Source organism: Eulemur rufifrons, chromosome 16 (genome assembly GCF_041146395.1).
Source record: "Eulemur rufifrons isolate Redbay chromosome 16, OSU_ERuf_1, whole genome shotgun sequence".
Classification (NCBI taxonomy): Eukaryota; Metazoa; Chordata; class Mammalia; order Primates; family Lemuridae; genus Eulemur; species Eulemur rufifrons.
The window spans coordinates 63,334,227-63,360,186 of record NC_090998.1 but is presented as its reverse complement, the minus strand read 5'-3'; the positions used below and the strand labels follow the sequence as shown (position 1 = coordinate 63,360,186).

The 25,960-nt window shown below is 33.8% G+C and overlaps 1 protein-coding gene across 5 annotated transcripts in view; it reads left to right on the top strand.

Moving 5' to 3' along the window:
- The window catches only part of PPFIA2 (PTPRF interacting protein alpha 2), a 432,283-nt gene that overhangs the window by 5,013 nt on the left and 401,310 nt on the right, over positions 1-25,960 (top strand). For all 5 annotated transcript variants that reach the window (XM_069491029.1, XM_069491033.1, XM_069491031.1 and 2 more), the window contains one exon: positions 53-303. In XM_069491029.1, coding sequence (XP_069347130.1) covers positions 55-303 — 249 coding nt within the window. In that variant the 5' untranslated portion in view covers positions 53-54. The remainder of the gene's footprint in view (positions 1-52; positions 304-25,960) is intronic.

The window sequence follows — 25,960 nt, the reverse complement described above, 5'->3', positions numbered from 1 at the left end:
TGGAGATCATTTCCTTACTAAGACTCCTCCTCCCTATTTTTTTCTATTTAAGCAATGATGTGTGAAGTGATGCCCACGATTAACGAGGACACCCCAATGAGCCAAAGGGGGTCCCAAAGCAGTGGCTCGGACTCAGACTCCCATTTTGAGCAACTGATGGTGAATATGCTAGATGAAAGGGATCGTCTTCTAGACACCCTTCGAGAGACCCAGGAAAGCCTCTCACTTGCCCAGCAAAGACTTCAGGATGTCATCTATGACAGAGATTCACTCCAGAGACAGCTCAATTCAGCCCTGCCACAGGTATGCTTTTGGGTAGCATTTGTCCTTCCTATTGTAATTGAAAATGTGATAATATTTAAATAAGATTCACATTATTTCCATTCTTAAAATTGCTTTTCCAGTTAACATATATGATAGGTATGTTTTGGTGTGAAAAATTGAAGAATAGAAAATTAGTTCACATGAAACCTTGCCTCAAACAAAATCATATATTAATATCTTGCTGGTGGGCAGGATTGCGTGTGTGTGAAGCATGAATACCCATCTGGTCTCTTTCTCAAAAGTTTACCTGTATGTTTTGGTGGGAGTAGAAACCACTTGTTGATCAGCTTTTAATCACCAGAATGTAGGGATAATCTTTTACTTTTAAACACAATTATGACATTTGGAAATATCTGTTTTCTATTTTCAGTTGTTTGGTCTATCTTTGGAAACCATAGGAATTTGGAAGTCTACTCTCTAAGCCTGCCGCCTAATATCTGCTTAAAAATTCTTGGAATTATTGATATATCACCCTCTCCCTTCAAAAAATACTTCAACTAGATTTTTTTTTTATTTTTTAAATATTTTGGAAATTTGAGAAGATTCAAAAGTTCAGCCTTATCCTCTCAAACTTAAAATTGTTAGTTATCTTAAAATACATTTCTGTGAATCTTCTCATTTTATAGAAAAAACTAGAAAATTCTAAGGATTTCCAGCCTATTTATATAGAAAATAATCTGAGAGTCAGTTTACTTAGGAATAGCATAATTGTGCTGCTTTTAGGTATGAGAAAAACCATAATATATGACTAAGATTTTTAATAATCACCCCCAATAAACCACAGTTTTCTTTTAAATAGGTTGTTGGCCCTTTTAAATAGGTTGATTGGCTTTACTTAGAAGACACTATAGCATGTGTTCAAGAGTTGAAGTCTCTTTATACTGTTATGGCTTATAGCAAATATATTTTCATAAATATTAAAAACTATATAATCAAAGTTGATAAAATTCTAAACCTAGCTATAATATTAACTCACAGAGACATTTATGACTCTCAAAATGGAAAGAATCACTGAGAACCCTCTGTTACATCCTCATTAGTTAATCCCATAACCCTATACGAATAACTTCTGTCCCAGTCCATTGTATTTTCAGTCAGTTTGCCTGGTGTTGGCATGAAATAATGTTTCCAATAACTCTCACCTGTTGCTATGATGGTTTGTTTAATCACACAAAATGTGTTGGCTCATTTCAAAGGCATCTATCATATTTTCACATGTTTTAAGGTAGATATTTCAGTCTTTGCAATTGCTCTCCATAAGGTGATCTCTAGAACTATCACCGTATGCTCATTCTCCTCTAGGATTATTTACATTGGTTAATTCTGTTAAAGCAGGGTCCCAGAACTAGTTACACTATTCTTCATCTCTGTGACAAGCATAAAACAGGGCAGTAATTTTTTTTCTGGATACAGTGTTTCATTAAAGAAGACTAGGATTGTATCATATTTGGGGACAAGTTCAACCGTACTTTCAGTATATACTGGGGCAGCAGTAAACTAAAGTGTCTAATTGAGTTGCATAAATGTTACATTGTGTTCTTATTTTCCCCACACTCTTTTTGGGAAGTTGACTCTTCGATCATACCTGTTAAGATTCTGCATGTATCCCTCCTAAATTTGTCTTTCTATATTCAAGTCTGGTATTTTCATTTTAAATCCTAACTTTATCAAAATTACTCTGAAAATAATTTGAGTTTTAAATGTTTTCTTCTTTAAAATACTAGGTTACTATTTCGTAAGAATGTTGTGAAAATAAAGTACTAGAATAAGATACTTTGGGGGAAAAGGGGAAAACTAGAAAATATTTTCAGAAATAACTATATTGGGCAGATAAATCTCTTTTCAAGGGTACAAGCATGAAAATGTTTTAATTCTAGCAACTCAATTGTATTGAGCATTTAGATTATGATGTCATATAAAATTTTAACTCTTAACTTTTAGTTATACTGCATAACCTCTTATCTAAATATTCTGGTTATATTTTAGCCAGTTGTGTTTTAGAGTTCAGAATTTTCTTCATTTTCTGTATGTATAGAATGCATATTAAGGAACACTCCTCTAGAAGGATTATGGGTAGCATCCCATAATTACATGCACATATTTAGAAGAGGGCCCTATGGATATTTCTACTGCATGGAAAAAATAGACTATAAATAGTCTCATGATAGTACAGGTCTTGTTTTAGACCCATCATGTCTGGTACCCATTTACAAATAAAATAAAATTTTCAGAGTGAATGGATTTTAGTATTATAGACTAGAGATTATGAGCCTGTACATTTAGATGGCTATAGGTCCAATCAGTTTTACAAATATTTTGACATCTTTTTATATTAATTTGTATGTTACTATTGTAAATATGTGAGTACCCCTAGAAATCCAAATGTCCTTAAGGACAGTGATGATCCTGTCATTTTTTTAAAGCAAGCATTTAATAACCTAATCTGTACCTTCAGGACTATGTGTTTTCTGCATGTAATAGAGGAGTATGCTTCATTAAGTGGTATCTTTGAATCTTTTTCAATGATTTGTAAGCAATGTACCTGCACTGTATGATGGCATCACATTTGACACTTAGCTGAAAGGAGAAAATTACTACCATAAATGTGAGTTTTAAATACCTGGGTGGGACTGAAATTCAGCCTATGCTCTACTTCCCAGGCTAGGCTCAGGGTCCCTACTTTGCATAAAGGAGACAGATGAGCTAGCAGCAGCCCTGTTTTTTGTTTCTTTGTTTTGTTTTTGAAGAATAAGTAGGAATTAAATATTTAGAATAGCCAAACAATATGTATGATGAAAGATTTTGGGGTAAGAATGAAGTTTTGTGTAGTGGCAGTGGAGTGTGGGCTATTAATATGTGTAGCAAAAGCTAAGAACAGGAGTTTGTATACAGGATAATCTGTAGGATTTTGAGTTAACTGCTGACCAGATAAGGTAGTCATGAATCAAAATTATTCTGCCATTTTGATTTTAAATGGATTACATTATATCCGTGCACCAGTTGACTGTGGCTTCCATAATGCTATGTAACAAGTAACACAAAACTTCAGTGGCATACAAAAATATAGGTTTGTGGGATTCAGCTGATCTGGACTTGGATTGGCTGATCTTGGCTGAGATAACTTATGCCACTGGTTAGCTGAAGGTTGGCTCAATCAGCTGTACATCAGCTGGCTATCGTCTGATACAGAATGGCATTGGTGAGGCCAACGGGGCCCACTCAGCTCTACGCCATGTGTCTAACCCTGCAGTAGATTGACCCTGGCAGGTTCTCATGGTCATGGCAGAGAAGTAGGAGAAAAGCAGAAATAAGCAAGTGCTTTTTAAACTTCTGCTTGAGTCATTTTTTGGTAATGTCCTTTGGCCAAACCGAGTTAGAGTGGAAAGCAGTACAAAATTACATGGCAAGGGGTGTAGGTGCAGGAAGGGGTGAAGCATTGGGACCATCTGTGCAATTGATTTACCACAAATGTAACTAAGAGTCATTTGGGCCATTGCCATGTTAGGGAAAGTTTACAGTGATAATGTTCCAGTGAAGTTCGGGGATTTGTAATAGGAATATGAACCAGAAAACTAGGAAAGAAAATAGAAATATCAAATATTTATATGAATAAAGAATATTGAAGATAAAGAACGGTATATACTGAATGGCCAAGGATTTGGACTTGAGTCAGATCTGAATTTGAATTGGGGCTTCTTTATTTGTTAGCTGAGGGATCATTGGAAAGTCACTTGAGTTTTCTGAAACTCTAATTCTTTAATTGGAAAGAGAAGATGATATCTGTCCTTTAGGAATGGTTAAAAGGAGGTATGCATATGTGCTTCAGAAACCCTGAGCATTATAAAATGACAGGTATTTTTCATAAATTGGGATAGGCTTAATTCCTTGATAAGAAATTAAGTTAAGGGAGGCTGCTTGAGAAAGAGAGAAATATGTTTATCTTTTGACATTCTAAAATGCAAACTATTTAGGTGAAACTTACTGAGAGTGACAGATTCTGCACTGAAGGCACTTTTATTCAGCAGGCAGACTGCCTAGGTATAATTGGATTTGCTACTTAACTAGCTCAATAACCTCAGTCAAAGTACTTAATTCAAATAATGATAGAAACTGCCTCACAGGATCATTATGAGAAACAAATGAGTTGGAACATGTCAAATGATCAAGTCAATGCCTCACAGATAGTACATGCTCAATAAATGTTAAATATGGCTATTGTTGCTGTTATTATTACTGTAGATATCATCATCATTATCTTTAGCCAACCTTAACTGCACAATTTTACTGAGTAATAATGAACACTAGCACAAATTGAGAGCGCTAAAAATCCTTACTCTCCTCAATCTTTATCAAATTTTAAAAGTCCTTTGACTTACCTTTTTTTTAAACAAAATTAACTCCATTTTCCTAAATAATTTTCCCAAATTCTTCACTTCCACAATGGCTAGTCTCACATGTCCCTTGATTACATTAAACAACATTCCTTCCTACTGTGCTGAGATTTTAATGTCTGGATTGAGCTCCTTCATTTTCGGTGAAACCTAATGCCAGCACACTAAGTGTTTTTTCCCTTGCTTTGTCAAAAGGAAAGATGCTATATCTTTTACCTCCTATTGTTGCCATCCTATTTTCTTAATTCATTTTTCTTTCTTCCAGTTATTTTTTTTTTCTGCTGGCCAAATGAAATGGTATGCACTTGCAGCTTTTATTTCTCATTACTTCTTTTTCTTTTTTAAACCCTTACAATCTGGCTTGTATCATCACAGTTTTCCTAAAAATACAGTATACTCACATATGCCACCAATGTATACGTGTTTTCCAAATCTAGTCTTCATCTTTCATTCTCCATGCCCCTTGAATTCTCTGTATCAAGCAATGCTATCAATTATTTCATTTTGAAATTCCCATCCCCTTAATTCTCCATAACCATTCCTTTTCTAGGTCAGTACGTATGTTGTCCTTTAATGTTCATTCTTTTCCTACATACCCGCATACATTTATCTAGACCCATACTTGTTTTTATTTACTTACATTATTCAATATTAAGCATTGTGCTTCCTGTTTAAGAATAATGCTTCCCTCTAAATCCTTGAACCCTCCTTTTCATCTCCTCTTTTGACTATTTTTTCCTCTGTCTCTAGTATCTTCAATTACTCTACCTCTCAATTTGCTACTTTTTAAGATATTGAAATACATTCCTTAAATTTAAAATGATTGCACATACAAGAACAAGAAAGCCTCTTAACTCTGTTTCCCCTTAACCTCTAATCTTTCCTTCCTTTTCCTGTAAACTTATCTCCCAACTTATCCTTTCTCACTGTCTCAATTTCTTCATCTTCTGTACAAAACTCTGTTTTTTTCCTTTAATTCCCTATTCAAAATATTCGCTGTCACCAATAACCAATTGATCATTGCAGTAGGTTTGTTTTATTTGACACTGTGATTACTCCTTTCGCAAAAAAAAAAAAAAAAAAAAAAAAAAATCCTACACTCTTAACTTTAATGATATCATAAAATCTTCGTTCTTAAAATCTTTTTGGCTTTTTCCTTTCAATTTCTTTTCTGTGGGCAACTCCTCATCTAGCTACTCCTTCAATGTTAAATAAGAAAGATAAGATTAATTGTAATAGCTAACATTTCTGAATGCTCCCACTATGCCAATCAATATTTTATTTAGATAAACATCCAGATATTAAAATGGTAGCATTTCTCTTTCTCTCTCCCTCTCTCCCTCTCTCTCTCTCTCTCTGAGGTAAAGTTAAATACGTGAGAGCCAAGATTTTATTTGCAGGAGATACTAAGATATAATCCAACCAGTAAGTTTAGCATTAGCTCAAACTCCATGTTCAGACTCTGCAAAGATTGAAGTAGAAAAGCTAGAAGAGAGAGAGAATTGTTTTGGAGAGTTGTTTGCTGTACATAATCTACCACTCCTTGTATGAGGGATGGGGTGATTCCTGTTCGACTTCACCAAGTAAGAGGGACTTCAGGGAAAACCTTCAGAGAGCTTAATGTGTTTCCTCCAGAGGCTGAAGGACATAGAGTCTGAAGTCTTAAAAGCTGCCATGGTGGCTGGAGATGTCCTTTCTCTATAGCAGATGGAAGAGTCACATGGCAGGCAAGCTTCAAGTCCTCCAAAGTCAAGACAAAGTTCGGTGATTTTTGAAAAGCGCAAGGGGAGCTTACTTAGGATTAGCCTAAACCCTAAACCCTATGTCAGAAGCCTGGGTTCCTAAGTGGTGAATCATGAGTGACAAATTGGAGGTTTGATTCCAGAGAAGAGACAGAACAAGTAAAAAAAACTGAGAAAGAATAGAAAGAAGTGTACTTTGAGATTGCCACAAAGGTACTCCAAGAGAAAAAGGGTCATTGATTGTACATTTGCCATCACAAAGCTCAGGTTGTGGGTGACAGGTGGGTCAGCTCATGCCCCTGTGGTCTTTCCCCAAGTTTCCCCTTCTCAGGCCCCAACTCTGGAGTGATCAGAAACAGCTGCTGAGAGAGGGGAGGTGTCAGAGTAGAAAGAGACCACCCTGCCCCCATCCTCCAATGCAGACTTCAAAGCTTGAAGCAAGCCTGCACTGCATGTAGGGGGAAACTTTAGGTTGGATAGGAGCTCAGGGCTTTGCATATTTTACAATTCTATATTGAACTAGAACTATGAAATCATTACTCTAAACTAAACATTTTAGTTCCAAAACAAAAGATAATAAATAATGCATTGTCCCTATCATAGCAGAAAAGCAAAAACATGTGCCTGGAATTACATTTGGTATTTATTTCTTCACCTGAGATAATCAAAGGAGATATAATGTTGGTTACTGAATCCAGCTCATTCATTAAACTGGCTAGATGTATCATCTCAATTAATACTCAAGACATTCCAATGAGGTCATTTTTATTATCATTCCCATTTTAAAGATAATAAAACCAAGACACAGAGAGGTTAAGTAACTTGTTCAATATCACACAGTTTGTAAGTGATATTCACTAGTATTCCATTAATGGCATACTTTTGTTTTTACTCTGAGCCACCTCTTTCATCTCATTATGTCCATTTAGGTTCAAAGAAGTATTAAAGTTCTCTGGAAAACTTCTTTAAGAGACATGGGCCATTAAAAGAATTTCTTTTGATTATTCCTAAGTTTTAATAAGGCAAGCATAATTATTAACAAAATGTGAAATGATTATTAGAGTTAGTCTAATACATTGAATATAATTATTCAAGGATTCCAAATCCTGATATTTATGACATGGCGAATTTGTCTTTTTTATGTACTGAGCATATTTTATAGTCCATTAGGTCCTTTATATAAGAAAGAGAGTATGGGTTGGATGAAAAAGTATTTAACTAGAAAGTAGAATATCTGGATTTTGTTTTCCCCTTTGCTAAACCCTGTGCCTCTGGAAAACCATTGAACTTCTGAGGTTTCTGTTTACTTACCATAAAAGAGGGAATTTTAGTTCCCTCTAATCTGTTGCTTATTTTAAATGATTGCAAAGGGCATACATTTTAGCTTTATTAGTTTATCATAATCCTTTAATAAACAATTACTATTTATTTATTCAACAAATATTTTAGGACCTACTCTGTGGCAGGTTCTGTGCTTGTGGCTGATATCTATGTTTTATTTTATCTTAAGGTTTTGGTCAGTTATGGTTCCTAGGAATACACAGTGGCAGTAAGAAAGCATTGTCTAAATTCTGCTGAATATCACATTTATTTGTAAATGCTTTGAAACTGGTATCATTTTGGGTGATGTCATTGCTTCTTATCTTCTATTGTGATGAACTGTCTATGTTTCTAGAAAGGTCAACTCTTTCCCTTGTGTTCTAGATCCCATCCCCTCCTGCTATTATAGGACAAAACTTTTGCCTTCTTTTTCCTATACTATATATGTTTCCACCTCGAATGAATTATAACCAACAGCATTAAAATATGTACTTATATTTCTCCTATCTATCTATCTATCTATAAACCAAGCTACCACCCATTTAAGTTTCCCTTTATAGCATAAGGTTTTTTTTTTTTTTTTCTTGGCAACGAGAGAGAGAAAGAGAGAGAGAATGCAATAAGTTTTTTTTTTTTTTTTTAAGTTGCCTTCATTTGTTCTTTCTAATTTCTCTGCCCTCATTTTCTCTAGAATCCACTCATGTCAGGCATTCACTCTGAATGGAGTGGATTCAAGAGAAAATGAAGGTAGATCAACTTCATCTAAACTGCTCTTGAGAACATTAGCAATTAACCTTTACACTGCTAAGTGCAATGGTCAATTCTCAGTCTTCATTCCTCCTTAATTATCAGCAGCATTAGGCACAGTGGATCTCTCTTTTTTTTGAAAGACTTTTTTCATTTGGCTCTAGGACAGCTCACTTGCCTGGTTTTCTTCTTACTTTAATGGTCACCCCTTAGTCTTTATTATTGTTCACTCCTCATCTTCCCGACCCATCAGTGCTTGAGCACTCCAGGGCCAAGTTCCTATACCTTTTATCTTTCTATCTCTACTGATACTATTGATAATCTCATACATCTACTGGATTTAAATATCATCTACATATTGATGAATCCAGAATTTTCATCTGCAATGCATACATTTCCTTTGAACTTCAGACTTTTATTGTCAAATGCAGAAACTTCACATTTAAAACTGAGTTCACGATCATCACTTAGTCTTCTGCTTCTCAATTAATATCAACGTTGATCTTCTACTGCATTAGGTCAAAAACCTCAGTGTTTTATTTCTTTCACATTCTGTATTCAACCTAGCAGCAAAATCTCTCAGTTTTATCTTCAAAGCATATGTAGTATCGAACTTCTATAAGCACTCCTACATGTCCATCCTAGTCGTAGTCACCATCTCTTACCTGAATTAGATGAGATTTTCCTATCTATTCTGCTTGCTTCTGTTTTTGTACCCCATCAGTATAATTCAGGGCAATAAGAAATATCCTGATTCTGATAAAAAGTAAGGCAGACTTTGTTTCATATCTGCTCAAATCTCTGAAATGACTTCCCTCTTCAGTGTAAAAGTCCAGGTCTTTAAATGAGCCTATGACGTTATTTGTCCCCTCCCCCTTACCTATTTGATATCATATCCTATTATTTTCCAAGTCTCTCATTCTATCCCACCATCCTTGTGTTCTCACTGTTCAACATGTCAGACTCTCAACTACCTTAGAGACGTTACACTGGCTCTTACCTAAGCTTAGAAAAGTTGTCCCCTAAATAACTACATGGCTTGATCTCTTAACTCCTTCAGGTCTTCAGTCAAGTATCAACTTCTCAGTGAGGCCATGCCTGATAACCCTATTTAAAATGATAAAAATGGTAACAGCCCCCTTCCTAATCCTGCTTCTCTACTTTTTCTCCAGAACACTTATAACCATCTAGTGCAGTGTCTATTTTATTTCCTTGCCTTCTCTTTCTCTCTCCACTGGACTCTGTGCTCTGTGAAGTCAGGGGATTATTTTCTATTTGGTTCACAGCTGTGTATTTTGCCCACAATATCTAGCATTTAGTTGATATTTGAAAAGTATTAAATAAATGAAAACAAAGAGCCTTCTTTTGCCTGAACACAATCTCCATGATACCTACCCTATGCTTATTTAGCGAGTCATAAAATCATAAAATAATCAGACAGCATATATTGAAGATCTTGATAAAACAAGAAAACAAATACAATTCATGGAGCTTTATGGTGTCTACAACTCTGAAGTCATTATACATATACACACATATATATATATACACACACACACACATATATATATGCACACATGTATATATATGAGACTGGCATTGACATTGCACCTCAAATCCCCTTCTAGAATGAAGTGGGTTTATATCAAGAGGTGGTGGTGGCATTTTGAATATTTTACAATCACAGCACTGAAGATCAGAATATAAATGACTCTCTCTGAAAGTATTAAGAAGCAATATTAACTCAATTTTTTTTACTTGAAATTCTATTTCTTTTCACATTTTTCATGTTATTTCCCTAAATTAAGCCAGTTTTCATAAAAGAAATGATATGCATAGTTACGTGACAGTATACTTCTACTACCACTATTTACCATCTTTATCTGACTTTCATTTTGTGGAAGGACAGAAAGAAAGGTAAAATGTTTTGATTAGTTTTTTTCTTTAAAACAGTTTATGTCTTAATTATTCATTTTGTTTTTTGCTGCTCTCATTTTCATTCTTTCAGAGGGAAAGGTATCCACAGAAACACAGCCATTAGTGTTATCAAGATGAATTTCTAACCTGTTTTTCCGCTAACATTCATAGTCTGGTGTGGTATACTTAATATCAGCTCGTGTGTGATTCATTTATTTTTGTTAATCTTTGAAGAGAAAATCTATATAACATAACATAAACATTGAAATTCACACTATTTGCTTTCCCTGGATTGTTGTCTTCAGAGCTTTTTGGCTCAAGGCCGGGCAGCAAGCAGTATGATGCCCCAGTTTGTGGAGAAGAGAGAGAGTTTAGAACTATGGTTGTAGAATTCTTCTCTTAAAATATGACTGTCACACTCTAATTAATTATATCACACATCTTTGGATTGATCTTAGAAATTTAATTAGTTTACAAAATAGCAGCCCTCTACTAGCTTATGCTGCATGGACCTTAGTAGACCCTTAATATTTGTTGTCTGATTACTTAATGGTCATTAAAATTAAGTTATTTAAGCCAAGGTAAGCAGGCCAAAGGTTCATAGGGTTTGAATTCTAAATTACAATTTGTATTGCAATGAGAGTTTTATTTGTGACACTGATGATTTTTTTTTTAAATAAAGATCTATTCAGTGGCTCACGCCTGTAATCCTAGCACTCTGGGAGGCCGAGGTGGGCGGATCGTTTGAGCTCAGGAGTTCGAGACCAGCCTGAGCAAGAGCGAGACCCCATCTCTCCTAAAAATAGAAAGAAATTATATGGACAACTAAAATATATATATAGAAAAAATTAGCCGGGCATGGTGGCACATGCCTGTAGTCCCAGCTACTCGGGAGGCTGAGACAGGAGGATCGCTTGAGCTCAGGAGTTTGAGGTTGCTGTGAGCTAGGCTGACGCCACGGCACTCATTCTAGCCTGGGCAACAGAGTGAGACTCTGTCTCAAAAAAAAAAAAAAAAAGATCTATTCATTTCCCTCAAATGTGACAGAATTTATTGAATACGATTCTGAACGACTGGTAATTTCTTCCCTGGGCCTTGAATTTGGATGGATTTCCCCAATAATGAACATTTTAAATCCTTTTGCCTGTCAAAAAGTAAGATTCTTGACCTTGGAACTTGGAATGTGTGCTGTGGCAAGAAGATAAATCTTACTCTTCTTGGCTGCTGGCTCCACCCATCCTCCCAGCTCAGGAGGCTTCAGGTTGCTTTGAAAAGCAGATATAAAGATGGGAAGTTAGTTATTCCTAAGTATTATTCCTAAATATTCAAACAGAAAATTTCTGTTTTGAAGAGTTCCTTTGCCTTATAAGCCCAGGTTAATCTCGATGTTAATTAGGGAAAAGTGTCCAGAATGAATGTGATTAGAATTTAACACTACATTGTTCTACAGTAAACTAATTTTCATGGATTATTCTTACCTATCATTTTCTCTTTTATGTCAACTTTTAGGATAATCTGCTTCAATTAAGATATGTAATATTGTGGCTTAAAGTTTTTTTGTCTGTATGTGTGAGAGTTTATAAGATGTATTTATATTTTGGCAACTTACAATCTATTACTAACTGAACATACTTTGAAAATATATATTGGTAATTAATTTAAAAGTTTTTCATGATAAAAATCTTAACTAATGATCTATTTCTAAGATAAAGGAGATTAAATTCTGAATAATAGCAAGGTTATTTTATTTTTGATAATTTTGTATATGGAAAACATTACTTAACAATACTTTAAAAAATACCATTTAAAAAATTATGTTAGCCAGTTATCTGATTCATCCTGCCATCAGATTAGAGTCCTATGAACTATATTCAATCTGGACTAATAATCTGTGGAGTTGACATAGCTTGAGTTAGAAAAACCTTATCTATTAGTATATTTTTATAGAAAAGATGTGATTTCTGAAATCTCATATTTAGTAAACTTGTTAAATAAATTTAATTTTTTAAAATGTAACTTAATTTTGCAGTTCCATGTCTAAATTTCTATGTTGGAATAATCACAAGTTTTAGTGTCTCCCATTATGATCATAGATTTTCTGTTTCTTCTTGAAATTATTTTATTTTTTGCATATATTTCAAGGCTACTTAGTTTTATTCAATTATATTGTTATAACTTCATGGCCAATTGAACCTTTTATCATCATGAAGTATCCACATTTATTTTTAGACAAGTATTATTCCTTAAACTCTACTTTGTCTGATTTTATTATTATATTTTATTATTAGCAGTATTAGTAATAGTATAGTAGATTTCTTCTTTGCTAGTATTTGCATTCTGTACCATTTCTATACTTTTACTTTCAATGTGTCTGTGTCTTTGTATATATTTTTCAAAAATAGCAAATAGTTTCTGGAATTTATCTTTATTTTTATGCAGTATGATAGTCTTTCTCTTTTAATTATGTTTTATATTTACTTTAATTACTTACAGATTTGTGTTTAATCTAATGTCTTACTAAGGGTTTTTTATTTTTCCTATCTGTTTTGTGTTCTATTTATTAACCTTTCATGCCTCATTTTGAATTACTTTTTTATTATTCAATTTTTCCCACTATTACTCTAAAGCTTTATACTCTTGTTGTTCCTTTAATAATTAACCTATGAATTGCAATGTGCATCCTCAACAAAGTATGATGTTAATGTATACTTTTCCTGCCTTATATTTGTATGTGTGTAATGTGAAATATACTTTTATTGTTGTTTGACACATGCAATATTCCTTTAGATTCATTCACACATTTAAATTTGTGTTACTATTCATTCTTTCTGGATCTCAAAGCTTCCATCTGGGATCACTTTTTCTTCTACTTGAATAACAACCTTCAATAATTCCTTTAGTGTAGGTTTGTAGATGAGTAATTTTCTCAGCTTAAGATTTTTGGAGGACATTTTTATTTTACCTTTATTCCTACGGGATATTTGTACTGGATATGGAATTTTAGATTAGCAGTTATTTTCTCTTGATATTCAACATATCTTTTAAATCTAACTTTCACTGTTGGTATTGAGAAGACAGTTACCAATTTAATTGTTGCCTCATCAGGGGTAAACTGTCTTTTTTGTTTTCTTTTTGGTTGCTTTAAAAAATATTTTAGAGGTTTTACTATGATGTGCTTAAAATGTATTTCTTTTTATATTCCCCACTTAGGATTCATAGGGATTATTGACATTGTTACTTAGTGCCTTTTATTAGTTTGGGAAAATGTTTACTCATTTCTTTAAATATTGCTTCTGTCACATTCTGTCTCTCCCCTTATTCTGGAATTCCACTTCCCACATGCTAGCTCTTCTCACTTTATTTTCCATGCCTCATACCCTTTTTTCTGCATTTTCTATCCCTTCATCTCTTTCTATATTTCATTTGGAATTTTATTTTCATACCTACTGTTTGGTTCATTAATTTTCTATATTTTATCTAATTTGCTGTTAAACCCGTTTATTTGGTTCTTTTTTGTGATTAGTGTCCTTTTAAATTCTACGATTCTCAGTTGTTTTATTTTATAATTTTGTTCAGCATTGTAAGCACAGTTATTTTAAGTCTTTCAGATAATTTCAATATCTGGAGCTCCTATAATCTGTTTTTTCTTTTTGTCTTTTGGTGAATTATTGTTCATTCTTACTAACTTGTCATTTCATGTGCATGGTTATTTTTTACTGTGTGGCAGTCATCTTATTTGAAAAATTGTTGGTAGAAGTCATTTTAGTTCTAAGACAATCATATCTTCCTCCAGAGGGAATATTTATTTGTTTTGGCCAGGTGCCTTGAAAAATAGAGATGCTATTCACCTCAATCTGGATAATCCCTGCGAACATCTATCATCTAGGCATTATTTTTTCTAGGGTACAGTTTTTAGGAATCTCAGCTCTACATGAGGAGGATTTACAAGGGCCACTGCATCTTATCAGAACTTGACATCAATTCCTATCCCTTTAGGCCCATGAAGCTATGCTGAGCTAGCTGCTCCAAAGCTAGGGGAAAAGCAGGCCTAAATGTTTGAGGGCTTACTTTTCCTTAGACCCCCAAACTCTCAGCTCTTCATATTTATTGCTATCTTTGTTCACAATTGAATTAAAATTTTTTTTTAAATTTCCAACCTTTCTATTTTTCCTTATAAACAGAGCTGGTCAAAGTTACACAGTCTGCCATTACTTGAAGCAGAAGTCCACAGCTTTAATAAGTACAACAAATGTAATTAATCAAAAAGACAAAACAATTTTTTAAAAATAAACATTCCCATTTATATGCAAAATATTAGCAATTATCTTTCTTAATTTTTTTCTGATGTACTCCTAGTCTTGTTATACAGACCTGCTAGCATTCTGGATATCAGAAACTGTATCAACAGTGTGGAAAAATAATCTCCTTTCCTCCAGCATTTCCTCTTTCAAATACATCCTTTTCACAGCTGCAGAATTGTCTATTTAAAATGCAAATCTGACTATGCTACTTCCTTTCTTAAGATGCTTCTATGTCTACAGAGAAACCCCATCAGAACTAATAAACAAATTCAGCAAGGTCACAGGATAAAAGATAGATATGCAAAAGTTTATTGTATGTCTATACAGTATCAAAGAATAATAAAAAAATGAAATTAAAGCAATTTCTTCCACAATAGCATCAAAATAATAAAATAGTTAAGAATAAATTTAATAAGATACATGCAAGGCTTGCATACTGAAAACTAAAAAACAATATTAAGAGAAATTAAGGAAGACCTAAACAAATAGAGAGACAGTTCATATTTATATTTTGAAAGACTCAATATTATTAAGATGTCACATATGCCCAAATTGATCTCTAAGTACAAAAAAATTCCATCAAAATATCAGCAGGCTTTTTGCAGACAAGGATAAGTTTATTCTAAAATATATACAGAAAGGCAAAATACCTAGGATAAACAAAACAATCTTGAAAAAGATTAACAAAGTTGGAGAATATACACTTTCTGATTTCACAACTTAATCTTAAAGTGTAGTAATCATGATAGCTTAAGGATACACATATAGTTCAATGGAGAACACAAAAATAAACTCTTAGATTTATGGTCAACTAATTTTCAACAAATATACCAAGACAGTTCATTGTGGAAAAGATAGTGTTTTCAACAAATTATGCTGGGATGATTGGATATTCACATGCAAAAAGATCCTTACCACATACCTTAAACAAAAATGAACTTGAAATGCTCCATGGACCTAAATGTAAGAGCAAAACTGTATACACATTAGAAGAAAAAAATGGGAAAAATCCTTGAGAATTTGAATTAGACAAAGATTTCTTAGACATGGACTTCATCAAAATGAAATATTTTATACTTCAAAAGATATTATTAAGAATATGAAAATGCCAGAACAACTAGGGTAAAATATTTTCAAATCATATGTTTGATACAGGACTTATATTCAGAATATATTAATATAAAGAACTCTCACAAGTCAATAAGAAGATAGCCCAATTAAAAAACGGGTAAACAATTTAAATAGATATTTCACCAACAATGGTAACTGGATGTCCAGAAACATGTGAAAATATGCTCAACACCTGTAGTCATTAGGAATTTCAAATTAAACCACGCTTCCCAACCACCAGAATGTTTTTAATCAAAAGACAATATCAAGCATTAGTGATGTTGTGGAGAACCTACAAGTTTCATACATTACTAATCAGTATGTAATATGGTACAATCACCATCAAAAACAATTTGGCAGTTTATTTTTAAAAAGACATAAATTCCACTTTTAGAAATCTAACCAAGGGAAATAAAAACATATGTTCCCATGCAACCTGTTCACAAATGTTTGTAGCAGCATTATTCATAATAGCCAACATATGGAAGCAGCACAAATATTCCTCAAGTGATAAATGAATAAAGAAAATATTGTATATCCATGTGATTAAATGCTATTCAGTGATAACAATTAACAAACTACTGGCCGGGCGTGGTGGCTCACGCCTGTAATCCTAGCACTCTGGGAGGCCGAGGTGGGCGGATCGTTTGAGCTCAGGAGTTCGAGACCAGCCTGAGCAAGAGCGAGACCCCATCTCTACTAAAAATAGAAAGAAATTATATGGACAGCTAAAAATATATATAGAAAAAATTAGCCGGGCATGGTGGCTCATGCCTGTAGTCCCAGCTACTCGGGAGGCTGAGACAGGAGGATCGCTTGAGCTCAGGAGTTTGAGGTTGCTGTGAGCTAGGCTGACGCCACGGCACTCACTCTAGCCTGGGCAACAGAGTGAGACTCTGTCTCAAAAAAAAAACAAACTACTAGTACTAGAACAGCAATGAAACTTAAAAGCATCATGCTAAGTAGATCACATGTCAATGATTCCATGTTCAAAGAATGTCTGGAAAAGACAGAGGTATAAATCAGAAAGTAGCTTAATGGTTGTCTGGGGCGGGAGTGGGCACATGAAGTGACTGCAAATGGGCATGAGGAATCTTTTGAGGAGTGATAGAAATGTTTTAAAATTGGATCGTGATGATGATTACACAGCTCTATAAATTTACTCAAATCATGATACCGTGTATTTGAAGCAGATGAATTTTATGGTATGCAAATTATTTCTCAAGCTATTAAAAATTACTTGTCCATGGCTCCCAATCACCTAGAGCAGTTTTCACAAACTTGACTGAAAATGATAATTACTCACAGTGCTTGTTGACAATGACATTATCTTCTCTGGAAATTATGATTTCATATTTTTAACAATCACCATGGATAACCATGTAATTATATTTGTAAAATACTAATACGGAAAATAAATTATAAAGCTTCTTTTTATGTCTTAAAGCTTGATATCTAATCTGCCTCTCTTCCCCTTTATATTCTTCTACTCTATGCCTGATAACTGAAATACAAATCTAAACTTCTTATGAATGCTGTCTTGTTCAGTGCCATTATATGTATGGTTTTTCTCTCCAAATGCAATGTAATTTCTCAGAGCATAGAAATTTTATCTTATATGTCCATATCTCCCCAACTATAAATACTCATGCAGTCCAGAGCATCAGTTAACACTTGTTAGCTGTATGAAGAGGTTCACATGAGGTTAAACAGGAAATCAAATCTTGAGTTTCACAGGCATAGGGAGCGCACCTATCACTTTCACCACAACATTCTCAGTGCATTGTGCATTCACAGTACACCCTGAAACAGGAAATAGTGGTGTGAGGAGACCGTGATTATTTGAGATATGTACTGATCTTCTACCTAGCAGATACTGTGTCCCTGAGCTCAATGACCTTACGTATTTCCAGAAGACACAGACCTCTAATCAGAATATTTTAATAAAATATGCATGTAATAACATGTATCTGATTTATGGGAACACAAATGATGGACATGTAGGTTATCCTGGTGGAAGTGTACTTGGCTTGCAGAAATGAAAAAGACAAATGAAAAAAATGCCTCTTCCTTCATGGAATGCTTAGCTTATTTGAAGTGATGGATGATTAAACCAATATTTACACTAATATTTGATGAAAATATCACAATGATAGAAGTGACAAATAATGAATAAGGGAAAAAGCTCAGTCTAGTAGAATAGGAAGAAGCATCTGTTGATTAATACATTAATTGCCATGTTCAAATATTTTATTTTATCTTAAGAGTAGTAAAAGCAATCCCTTTAATTCCATTTTATGTATAGTGAGATGACATCTCAGAAAAGTGTTTCCTATTCTCACATTACTGGTAAGTGTCAGAGGCAAAATTTAAATTCAGGTTTCCCTCATTTTATTTTATCTTATTTTATTTTTATTGTGGTAAGAAAACTTAACAGAAGATCTACCCTCTTAACAAAATTTTAAGTGCACAATACAGTGTTAACTATAGGCACAATGTTGTACAGCAGATACCTAGAACTTATTCATATTAGAGAACTGAAAATTTATATCCATGCACTTTTAAAATGCACCCTATCTTAAAGTATTTATAATTTTAGAGTCAAAGAACAAGTATTAAACACTTGATCCTTCATACCGTTTTATATTTTTGAAGGAATTATTTAACCTGAAACTTTATTAAAGTTAAAAAAAAGTATTTTTAACAATGAGGAATCACATTTTAAAACCAGAATTTTATGTACTTTTTTCACCATCACAAACTTAAACATAATATATAAAATTTTACTAATATATAGAGATCACAAGGGATTTCCATATTAATTTATAAAATCTTCTCAGGAAGAAATTTGTCAAAAACAGAAGACCAGACATAACAGGAGTTGTTTTTATTCTCTAGTCTGCTCTGAGTTGATTGTCACCACAGTTTATGACATATATTTTGCTGATTTTCTACTTTGAGCCACATACTGACCTTGTTCAATTTTGGATTTGTTCTTTTTGGTTTCTTGTATTGCTTTTTTTGGAGTTTGCAGAAAATGTTCACCTTTGTACATCTACAAATACTTTAAGTCTAAGTTAAGTAGATGGTCCTTATCATCCTTTACAATAGAAGAAAAATATTTTTCTCAAGACTAGAATCACATTATATGTAATTTTATATGCTGTTTTACTTAACATATTGCAAGCAATATTTATGCCATTAAATTTTTTTCTTCTTTTTCCTTCCTTGATGTTGCTTTGCTGGGTTTCATTGGCTTTTCACTTCTGCAATATATATAATAAATATATATTTTTATAACTAAACTAGTGGATTCTATTGTGGTTTTTAAAAAAATTATTGTCCATATTTCTTTATTTAGTAAAATCAGGAAAGTAATTGTACCATTTTTTTGGTCCTATCTATAAAGAAAATAATTCAACATTTCTCTATCCTTGTTCCTTACCCTACACTGAAATTCCCCATTTGCATTAACTTCCTTGGTATTTATTGTTAGAACGTTCTATACAGTATTTTTAATCTAAGATATATTTTCCATACTTGCATTCAGGTTTGGAATTAAGTTTTCAGCAATTGTTTAAATGCCGCTTGGTATTCAATTTGTTTGAATGGTTGTATTATTCCTGTATATCATGTTTGCCCCTTTTTATGTTTTTACTTTTGATTTCATTGCTTCATCTGTTGGAATGTAATTTTAAGTAGGTTTTTAAAGAAAGCTGTTTGAGTGGTTGTATATTTTCTGAGCCCTTACATATATGGCAGTTTCTATTGATTTTACAAATGGTCAAATTCCATGTTATATTCACCTGTGTTTCTCATATCATGTTGTGATATTGGCTTTAATAATTGACTTTCATCTTTTCATTATATTTTCTTTACTACAATTTTTTAAACCTACCCTGCATCACTAAATTCAGAATGGTGACTAGGCTCAGAACTAGAAGTGATGGCTCATGTTTGAGACGGTTTTGGACTCCAGGAGGCACAGCTCTAAGGACTTTACATGTATAACAAACCAATCTGAACCATCACCCTATAGACCAGAGGTACTATTATTATTCCCTTTTACAGGTGAGGACACTGACATGAAGAAGGATTAACTCACCTCCTCTTCTTGCAAAGATAGTATATGGCGGAGTTCCAAATCCAACTAGGGTAGTCTGATTTCTGAACTCTCACCACTCTAAATCGATATACTCGTATACTGATATGCAACTTTTAATACTATTTCAAACTTACTTATTTTTAATTAAATGTCTTTAAAAGCAAAGATTACAGGTTTTTTTCTGATAAAATATAAGCAAAATAGAGCCCTTTTGTGAAACTAGAGACATTGACGTCTGCAGACTCTAGACCTCGAGGTACAAAGGAAAAGCAATTCTTGTGATGTTTGAAGTTTAGATATCAAGTTGTGTCAGCCTACTGAACCTCTCTGTGCCTCAGATCTTCATTTTTGAAGAGTAAATGCTGTCTACATGCCTGACCAAGAAAAATCAGCAAAAAGCGCTGAACCTTCAGATCTCAGTCTTTCACAGTGTCATGTGGAGAAATGGAAAGACACACTAGAAATTTACAGTTCCTGTCTCAGTCCTCCCAGATATCCCAGAGGCAGCTTTCCTCAAACTTCTGGGTACAGACAAGAAAAGAAGAAAATGGAATGAAAGAGAAGAAAGCACATTTCAGCTGCCAGGATTAGGCCAACAGAACAGCATAGAAAACAGGTCTTCTGAAAGCAAAGGCTGAATTTAAACTGAACCTTATAGTAGTCAACGGTGGCAGTGACATCAGCGTGTGGAAGCGGTGGCAGTTGCCCACAGAGCAGCAGTACCAGGATGGCAGCACCACAGAGAGGCAATGGTTTAAGGCAAATGTTGACTCTTAGTTCATGATAAAGAGTATCACTCATGTGCCCATCAATTTCACTTGTGAAGACTCAGAAATTTTGGGGTTGTCTTATCACTAAAGGGAGTCATTTATACCTCCCTTTTTATACTTTCCAGACTAATTTCCCTGGAAAGAGCTGTTTTCTCATAGTTAGATTAACTCAGGCTTTGTGGTAATAACATTTACTCGAAACATTGTGACATTCACATAAAATATTGTCTATAAATCTCCTAATTTAGTATCTGTCATATCATGGACATATAAAGTTTAGTTATTTTTCCATTTGAGGGCATGAAATAAATTCTGGCCCAAGGGTATGCTTTGTGAAACCAGAAATAATATCCTTACTTGGATTTCAATAATTCTTAATATTCATTTAATTATCCAGATTCAAAGTGGAGAATGAGTATATTCAAAGAAGCATAATATATAAAACAATTTCCCTATGCAAAGGAGGAAATAAACATGTTGTTCCCTTTAGGTGCTGTAACAAATGATCATAAATTTAGTGGCTTAAAACAATGCTTATTTATTATCTCGCAATTCTGTGGGTCAGAAGTCCAGGTACAGCTTGAGTCAACTGGGTCCTCTGATCAGCGTCTCACAAAGCCTAAATCAAGGTGTCATCAGGGCTACATTTTTTTTTTTGACAGTTCTGGGGATCCATCCCCTTCCAAGCTCATTCAGGCTGGTTGAATTCAATCCTTGTAGTTTTAGGGCTGAGGTCCCTGTTTCCTTGCTGAATATGGGGGATGGGACCTGTCTCAGCTCCTTAAGTGGTCTACATTCTTCCACATGTTGCTCCATCTATCTTCAGCCAGCAGTGGTCTGTCGAGTCTTCCCCTTGCTTCTAATCTCCATGACTTTTCTTTCTGCTGCAGCTTTCTGACTCCGGCTGGAGAAATGCTGCTACTTTTATTGGCTCATGTGATTAGACCCATAATCCAGGATACTTTTTCATATTTTAAGGTCCATAAACTTAATTATATCTGCAAAGTCCCATTTGTCATGTGTGTAGCATATGCACAGGTTACATAGATTAAGATGTATATATCTTTGGAGGGGCTGTTCTATCTACCACACATGGGGATGTTTTTTAAAAACTATCTCCAATAATAAATGCTGTGATGCATATCTGAAACTATTCACAATATCAGTTCACTACAAAGTACAATGTAGGATACAGAAAGATAATTGTTTATGATATATCACCCATGTCACTAGTGCTTCACAGCTCCTCATTAAGCATGCCTTGATGCATTTAAAAAAACATCCACAGATCTTGTTTAAACGAATAAATCTGGATTTCTTGAATTTTTTATAATTTATGATATTTTCCTGTAAGACCACAGATAATATGCCTTCTACATGCTAATTATGTTAAAGGAGTCCATTTATTCAAGTTCAGTGATGAAACTGCTAATGTAGTCATTCTAAAAATGTAGATATAACACTATTTGGACTATGTGGTAAATAACTGATTCTGTAAAAGGTTATATTTTCTTTGTTTCTGTTTCTAATTATTTTATTATAATACATATTTAAATCAATATTATTATTATTAGACAGGGTCTTGCTCTGTCACCCTTAATAAAATTATTGATAGTGTTTTTGATTGAGTCAATTCATTCATTTCTAAAATAATTTTGATATTCTAACTAAGGTGTCTTTTGATGTTTACATATTTATAGTCCGTATTTGTATGTTCTTTTGGTATAAATACAGTGCGGTTTTATTAACTTGTCAGAGTTGAATAGAAATAGATGCACTTGAGAATCTAAAAAATGTCCTTTCTTCCTCCCTCCCATCTGTCCACCTATTTCTCTATATCATCTATCTCTAGCACACTGCTGATTTTTGTTAAATAGGTCAGAATGTTTTGAAATAAGTTTACTCTTACTCTGGTAATTACCTTAGGATTCTTTTGGGTTATCAAACCCAACCGTTCTACTAAAAAGCAGATTTAATGGCAAGGAAATTTATCCTCTGTGTTTGTTCAAACATTTTTTTTAGTTCTACAAAAAGTAATAATTATATAGCACTTTAAATGTTCTCTTTTTTCAATGTTAAATTTAATCTATAGGAAATGCAATAGAAGTTGAGATAAGGAGAGGAGGAGGACAGGTAGATGGAAGTACAGTTGCACTAATTTTCTCATCTTGCATTGTTTAAAATTATACTGTAGTAGAAAATAACAGAAGACCTGAAAACAAAAATGATTAAAACTGGGGAGTGGGACTGAGCCTATAGATGCTTGGGGAAAGAAGATTTTTACTTTTGATTTATACTGTATTCTTTTGTACCATTGAAATTTCTTATGTTTATCATGATTGAAAGCCATGATTATTTTAAATAGCCCTATAAGAAAAGATAATCTGAATTCATTCTTAGCCTTTTTGTTCTTGGACTTGTCGGGGGAAGGGAGGACAAAATACCAAAATATAAAATATAAACACCTAAAGTTAAGGCAGCAGTCCAATCCAACCAAGAGCTATGTTAGCCTTTAGCAATTTTTTTCCATTACCTGAAGTGATCCTTTTGTGCTATTTCTCCCTATTGCATTAGATTTGAATGGTATTCATTCACACATCCATCACATTATTAAACAACAAAGTTTTATTGAGCTTTTAATATGTTTCAGGCTTTGCATTTTTCAGTATGCTTTCCAATTAACAGTGAGATATTTTGTACACTCTCATACAACCCCATAAACCTGTCAAATAGGTTGTATCCTTATTGTGGATGGAGAAATTGAGGTTTGGAGTAGTTTTCACAGGGCCACACAACTAGTACTAAGTGGGAGAACTAGAGATTCAGACGCAATCAGCTAAACCTAAATTGCTTTTTCTCAAAGTGTGTCCTATAAATCTCTTATATCAGTATCACTTAAAAGGCTCATTTTGAAGACCAAAAAAAAGGATTCTGGCTCCAACTCCCCCAAATCTATCAAACAAAATGTATAGTAAAAAACCACAGCCTCTGAAGCTTCAGTGTGCATATGAATCATCTGGAGACCTTACTAAAATGAAGATTCTGATTCAGGCTGGGGTGAGGCCTCAGTCTTCATGTTTGAAGCTCCCGGACGCTTCCAATGAACTATTCTTTGAGTAGCAAAGGTAGAGATCACCAAAGCAGCAGCATAGAAACAAGGAGGGGAGGGAATGCTTGTTACATGTTTATAGGACTGAACTTCAATGAAATTAGATTACTCTTCTTTCATTCTAAGATTTCTTCTTTCTTGGTCAGTAAAAAAGTCTTTTGTACATTAAGTTTCAACACATCCAAGAGGTAGAAAATAGAAGAGCTAAATAAGCTTATAGAAAGTTAAATTGAGAAGATTTTGACTCTAGTACCATTAATTCAGTAGGTGCTCATGGGCCTTTGGTTATATAAACAAGGCTGTGTCAAGGAAAAATATCATTGCTTTTACTCAATATAACATAGACTAAAATGCATGGAAGAAACCCAGAATTCTTTGGCCTAATGCTTTTCAGGCTCCATCAAATTGGACTGCATCAATTAGCTTTTGCTAGCTTATGTGGCCATGACAACAACAAAAGCCAAATCTCAGTGGTTTGCAACAACAAAGATATGTTTTTCTTTTTTGTGCCATATTGACCACCTTGGCTGTTTCTCTGCTCCACATGCCTTCTTTATTCTAAGATTGAACTAAAATAGGACCTCCTATCAGAGACACACTATTCTTGAAGCAGTGGGAAGGAATAAGAACAATTGGCAATCATACAATGGTTCTGAAAGATTCTGTTGGATCACAGCAGTACTTTTACATTGTGTTGGCCAAAGCTAAGCTTAAAGGCAATGATGTGGGAACTTCACTGTGCCCACAAACAGATATTACAATTCACACAATAAGAGGCGGGCTATAAAATCCTTTTTGAGGAATAGCAATTTGTGGGCCATCTGCGGGTTGGTTTTTCTTGTTGGTGTTGTTTTTGTTTGTTTGTTTGTTGGTAGTTAGTGGTGATATCTTTATTTCTTCTTTGAATGTTTTGTAATCCTAGAGAAAGTGATGACATCTACATTAGAAATTTCTCAGAAGCAAGGCTTGTATCTAATTCAACTTCGAGTATTCCCAAGACTTCTACAATGTCTAGCATATCATAACTTCCCTGCAAATTTTCAGTGAAGCAGCATGGGAAAAATCTAAGTTTCAGTGAGTTTAAGAGAAAATGAATTGAGTAGAAGTAGAGATTTCAAGTATAAAGATTTGTTCCAAGGAATTCTGCTAAAAGTGGGAAGAGATAAAGAGGTTGTAGCTAATGAGTAAAATGGAGTCAAGGAAAGGAAAGCTTTTTGTTTTCCTCCAGGCAGAATAACAGGATGTTTTTAAAGTTGACAGATGGCTGATGGAAATGACTATCAGAGAGCCATAAATCTGTAATATATGAGAGAGGAACAAGACTTCCTGGAGTAATGTCTTCGAGTAGGTTAAGAGGGAAGGTATGGGAATGGCTTTAGTAGGAGAATGTATTGTTTTTTCTGTGATAGTTAATGAGTTGTTAAAGGATATCAGTAGAGGTGCCAGTAGGTGGGCAGAAGTGAATGGGGAGTTTGTGGAAGTTCTCTTCTGGTTGTTTCAGTTTCTTAGTAAAGTAGGTAGCAAGGCCATTAGTTGAGAGTGAATATGGGGGACGATTTGAAGGTTTGAAGATAGAGAGAAGATGTGAAATAGTTTTCTAAGAGAGTGAAAGAAAAAAAATGATTACAGTATAGAGTATCATTGTTGGAAAGCACTACGAGTCCTGTTAAGGTTTGTTACAGTATCTACTATCTAGAGTATAGTAGAGTACAGTAGTATAGTATAGTAGTATACTATATAGTATAGTATCTGCTACTATTGTTATAATAATCTACTATTATCCTATTATCATTTTTTTCTTTTTTCTTTTGTGCTCTCTTGCTTTCTCCTGCTCCCTTTTTTCTTGTTAGAATACTCAAAAGATTATCTGTGTTTGGTGTTCTCAACTTTTATTTGGCTTATCAGCTCTACAATGTGTTTTGTTATTCATCAATTTATGTTTTTATCATTTTACATGCTTTATTCTGTTTTCTCTAGGTCTATTTTTTATAACTTCATGAGTTAGATGTTTAATTAATTTATTTTAAATTTTTTCTCTTCATTAATAGAGGTTTTAAGGCTATTTTTTTATTCTGAGAACTATTTTATTTCTCTGCAGTAGAATCTGATTTAGAGTGTTTTAAA